Source organism: Penaeus monodon, chromosome 8 (genome assembly GCF_015228065.2).
Source record: "Penaeus monodon isolate SGIC_2016 chromosome 8, NSTDA_Pmon_1, whole genome shotgun sequence".
NCBI classification, from domain to species: Eukaryota; Metazoa; Arthropoda; class Malacostraca; order Decapoda; family Penaeidae; genus Penaeus; species Penaeus monodon.
Window position 1 is genome coordinate 45,718,845 of NC_051393.1, and position 5,000 is coordinate 45,723,844.

At 47.0% G+C, this 5,000-nt stretch overlaps 1 protein-coding gene across 1 annotated transcript in view; it reads left to right on the forward strand.

Moving 5' to 3' along the window:
- Positions 1-5,000, forward strand: part of LOC119575982 (uncharacterized protein DDB_G0271670-like) — a gene marked incomplete at its 3' end in the record, with an annotated part of 55,803 nt that overhangs the window by 28,055 nt on the left and 22,748 nt on the right. The window contains exon 11 of the mRNA XM_037923510.1: positions 2,531-2,626. Within this exon, the coding sequence (XP_037779438.1) occupies positions 2,531-2,626 (96 nt within the window). The remainder of the gene's footprint in view (positions 1-2,530; positions 2,627-5,000) is intronic.

A 5,000-nucleotide genomic window follows, 5' to 3' on the forward strand; every position in this document is an offset into this window, starting at 1 on the left:
TTGTATTCATTGCCATGTACGTCTGGAGGCGCAACGTATAGCACCGGTGCCGCCGGTGTAAATGTCTACATATTTCAGTACACTACCAATTTTGTGCTCTTTACGGAAGAAAAACATCTTGGCCGAAATTAGGTCATAGATTTTGGTAGACAGCATAGCAGCACGAAGCCTAATGCCTAATGCTTTTGTCCCGATGCTCGCGAAGGGTTGGCCGTCCCGATTATGATCAATCTCCCGTTCCTCCTTTTTCTTTCTCTTCCTCCTTTTTCGTTCTTTTATTTTTTGAAAAGACCACCTCCTCCCACCAACCTTGAGTCGACCCCTCCTCCTCCTCCTTCGCGGGAAAACAACGAAAAAGCAAACAAACAAAAAACAAATAAAACAAACAAACAAAAATCCGAAACAAAGCAAAACAAAAGAAAAACAAGCAAGAAAACAAAAGACAAACACGAAAGCCGCGCCTCCGAAGGTTCCTCAAGCGCGCGCGCCAAAACCCCGAAAATAAAACCGTAAGTATACGCCTTCCTCCCCTCAAGCGTTTTTTCCGTAAGCTCTGGCAACCCACCCGACTAGGGAGAGGATGATTGCATTTGAGGTAAGTTATTACGTCCTTTATCGTGAGGGGAGAGAGAGTAAAAGGTATTAAATGGATTCGAGATAAAAAGAAGGTTATGCACGGCGTTCCACAGAGCTTGGGGGTCTGGAGGTAGCCGCTGGAATGAGGCGCTGGAATTTTGAGGGGGAAAGGGGGGAGGGGGGGTAAAAAAAGAGGGGTTGGGAAAGTTTGTTTTTTTTTTCTTTCTTTTTTTCTTTTTTTTTCTTTTTAAACTCCATCGTTTATTGCCGATTGGGTTATTATTCGCTGAAAGAAACTTAAACGCGGGGAGGGATGGGGTGATTAAGGAAATTTGATTAGATTTTTGTTAATGCCTCTTGACGAGGACGGTGGAGGCTGGGTTATGGTACTCATGGACAGGCGTTTTTTAAGCTGTGATTATAAGCTTAAAACATACACGGAGATAATAATGGGGATGTCATAATTGGAAACTTTAGTGCGTTTTTTTTACACATACATCCACGTACAGAAGAAATATTAACCATTCAGTCTATTATCGGAGGGTAGACTGTGATTTGTTTCTGATCAAGGTTGTCTCTGAAGTTTTGTTTTATTTTATTTTCTGTTTTTTATTTCTTACGAAGATTCCTCCCCGTTCTCCCAAGTATTACGTTTTATTAGTCATTATCTGCCTTGTCCTCGCCTCTATTTTTTCGCCATCACCTCATAATCTTGACTTCCTACCCCCCCCCCCACCCAACACATTATTTTCACCTCCCCTTCCCATTATTCGCGCCCCCCCCCCCCCATTTGCCTCCGTTCTTCCCTTAATCTCTCCCTTTCTCTCCCTTGCACTGTTTCGTTTCCCCTCCTTCTTGTAGTTTCCCTCTTCCATTAGTTCCTCTTCTCCCCTTTCCCCTCTCCATTTCCTCTTTCTCTTTGCCTCTTTGTATTTTTCCTCTTCCCTTTCTATTCTTCTCTTGACTCTCTTTTCACTCTCCTTCCCTCTTATTCCATTCTCCTTCCCTTACACCCCTTCTCCCTCCTCCTCCTTACCTCCCTTCTTTATCCTCCTCTTCTCCCTTACCCTCCTTCATCTTCCTTCTCTCTCCCTTTCGCCCCTTCCACCTCCCCTCAGAAACCCTCCTCCCTTACTCTCCTTCCTCCAATCGTTATCCACCACTTCCGTCTCCACTTCTTTCGTTTTCCTTTCTCTATACCCCGTTCCGTATATCCCCTCCTCGCTCCCTTATACTCCTACTCCCTCCCTCACACCCCCTCCTTCCCTCACACCCCTCCCATCTCCCTCCCTCACACACCCCTCCCTCCTCCCCCCCTCACACACCCCTCCCTCCTCCCTCCCACACACCTCACACCTCCCTCCCCATACCCCTCCCTTCTCCCTCCCTCCTTCCTCTCTTACCCCCTCCTCCCTCCCCATACCACACCTCCCTCCCCCTCTCCCCCACCTCCCTCCCCCTCACTCCCCCACCTCCCTCCCCCTCTTCACCTCCCCCACCTCCCTCCCCCTCTTCATCTCCCCCACCTCCCTCCCCCTCTTCACCTCCCCCACCTCCCTCCCCCTCTCCCCCCTCCATACGAACCCACTCGTCAGGTAGAGTGTTGACCTAGGCCAGGGCTTCCGGGCCAAGAGAGTGCAATATCCCAGGGTCGATCCTTGACCGCTGATCGACTTGCGGCAGCTGCTTGGGCGTTCTGCAAGCCATCGGATCCTGATTTCAGATGTGGTGAGTGCGTGGTGAGTGTGGCGGATGTGGCGACTATGGCGGTTGGTGGCAATTGTGGATGTGTTCTCTCGGCGTTTTTTCTTTCTTTCTTTTTTGAGGGGGGGGGCGGTATTTGGTTGTGGTGGATGTGATGGTGATGTTTAAAAAAATAAACAGTGTGATTCCCATTGGTTTTGATATGCAGGCATTAGTAATTTTCATCATCTTCGGTATAAACACTATCACCATCATCATCATCATCATCATCATCATCATCATCATCATCATCATCATCATCATCATCATCATCATCATCATCATCATCATCATCATCATCATCATCATTATTATGACCATCATCATCATCATCATCATCATCATCAATCATCATCCATCACCATCATCGTCATGTTTATATTAGTGACAAGTAAATTAAAGGCATAATTGTGCCCTAGATAGTCGGTGCATAAAAACAGACACAGCATTAGACAAATGAAGGGGAATTGGAGAGACTTTGTGACTATGGTGAGGGGAATGGAGGGAGGGGAGAGGGGAGGAGGGAGAAGAGGAAGAGGAGGGAGAAGAGGAGTTAGACGCTTTTAGAAGGATGGAGAGGGACATAGGAGTGGATGGAGGTGAGGGGAAGGGGTGAGGGGAAGGAAATAGACGCCTTTAGAAGGGTGGGGAGGGATATGGGGGTAGGTGGGGAGGGATATGGGAGTGGGTGGGGGGGGGATAATTGGGGAGGACATTCAATTTGTTACCAATACCTCTCGGATATTGCGCTGATTGTCTCCCCTCGCCGGGCCAGATGCGGCGGCGGCGAGGGGACGGATCGTCTCGCGGCCGGAAAGAAAAGGAGGCGAAAGGCGCCGAAGAAAGCGGCCGCGAGGGGAAACAGGGAGAGAGAAGGAAAGAGAGAGGGGGAGAGGGAGAAAGGAGAGGGAAGGAGAGAGTGGGAGAGGGAGAGAGGAGAGAGAGAGAGAAGAGAGAGAGAAGAGAGAGAGAAGAGAGAGAGAGAGAGAGAGAGAGAGAGAGAGAGAGAGAGAGAGAGAGAGAGAGAGAGAGAGAGAGAGAGAGAGAGAGAGAGGTAGCTGGAGCAGGCCGAGAGAGAGTTTATGTTTTTTTTTGGGGGGGAGGGGGGAGGGGGGGGAAGAAAGAAGAGAAGAGAGAAGAGAGAGACGATGGGGAAGAAATAGATCGGGTATTCGAAGGCGAAAGATTTATATATATATTTATTTATATATACATATATACATCTATATACATCTATATACATATATATATAGATGTATATATATATGTATATATACATATATATGGAAGAAAAATCCATAATACAAAACTAGATTGAAAATCCACCAGGGTTCCATACTCAGGTGTGTATATATATATATAATATATGTATATATATATATATATATATATATATATATAATATATTATATATATATTATATATATATATATATATATACATACATACGTGTGCGTGAGCGTGTGCGTGTGCGTGTGCATGTGTATGTGTATGTGTATGTGTATGTTTGTGTGTATGTGTGTGTGTGTGTGTGTTGAGAGACAGAAAGAGAGAGAGAGAGAGAGGGAACAAGGCAGGGTAGCGAGTCATAAAAACAACATATGTACTGCTATCTACCGGTCGCTTAATCCAATTTCCTTTCACATAACTTCAAGGCATAAAAAAAAAAAAAAACGAAGTTACTCCCAGGGTCTCGCCACCGACCGTGGGGAGGAGCAGGGAGCAAAGGTGCCACACACCCAGCTCCGAAAAAGTGTCAGAAAGTGCCAAAGTTTCCGAACCCACCTGTGCTCGAGGGCACTTTTTGGTCCGGCTCCCCTAAGTTAGATTTGACCAGCCGTGGGCAATGCCTTGGATGTTTCCTTAATTCTTCGGTCAACACTTGAAAGAAGACCATTAATGATGCCTTTCAATGGTGAAGATTCTATTTTGGGATACGAAGTGAATGGAGCAAAGGAGGAAAAAGTATAAGGGAGGGAGGAAGAGGGGTGTATAAGGGAGGGGTGTAGGGGTGGAAGAGGGGGATGAAAGGGTGTGAGGGAGGAGGAGGAGGAGGGGTGAAAAAAGGAGGTAAGGGGAAGGGGGTGGTAGGGTTATCCTACTTTTTAAAGCTCGGACGAAAAAGGTGCAATACTGACTATTGTCATTATTACGCTAGGCATATCTCACTTTCCCTCTTCTCCTCCCTCACCCTTTCTCTCTCTCTCTCTCTCTCTCTCTCTCTCTCTCTTCTCTCTCTCCTCTCTCTTCTCTCTTCTCTCTCCTCTCTCTTCTCTCGTCGCTCATCTCTCCCTCTCTCTCCCCCCTCTCTCTCCCCTCTCTCTCTCCTCTCTCTCTCTCTCTCTCTCTCTCTCTCTCTCTCTCTCTCTCTCTCTCTCTCTCTCTCTCTCTCTCTCTCTCTCTCTCTCCTCCCTCCCTCCCTTCCTCTCTCTCTCTCTCTCTCTCTCACTCACTCACTCTCAGATCACTCTAATTGTGTGTGTTATTTTACAATTTAATTAATTACCACTGCTTAATTCCCGCATGCAAAGCATCTCTCAGCCTTAACGCATCCCCATTAACAAAATCACACCAGGTTATCTCCCTATCATAGCCCCCGCCTGCCAAATTTTCCCCTCGCGGGCATCGAAACCTCACGAATTTCCCCTCATTTTTGGTTCCGCATATCTGAGGGGTCGAGC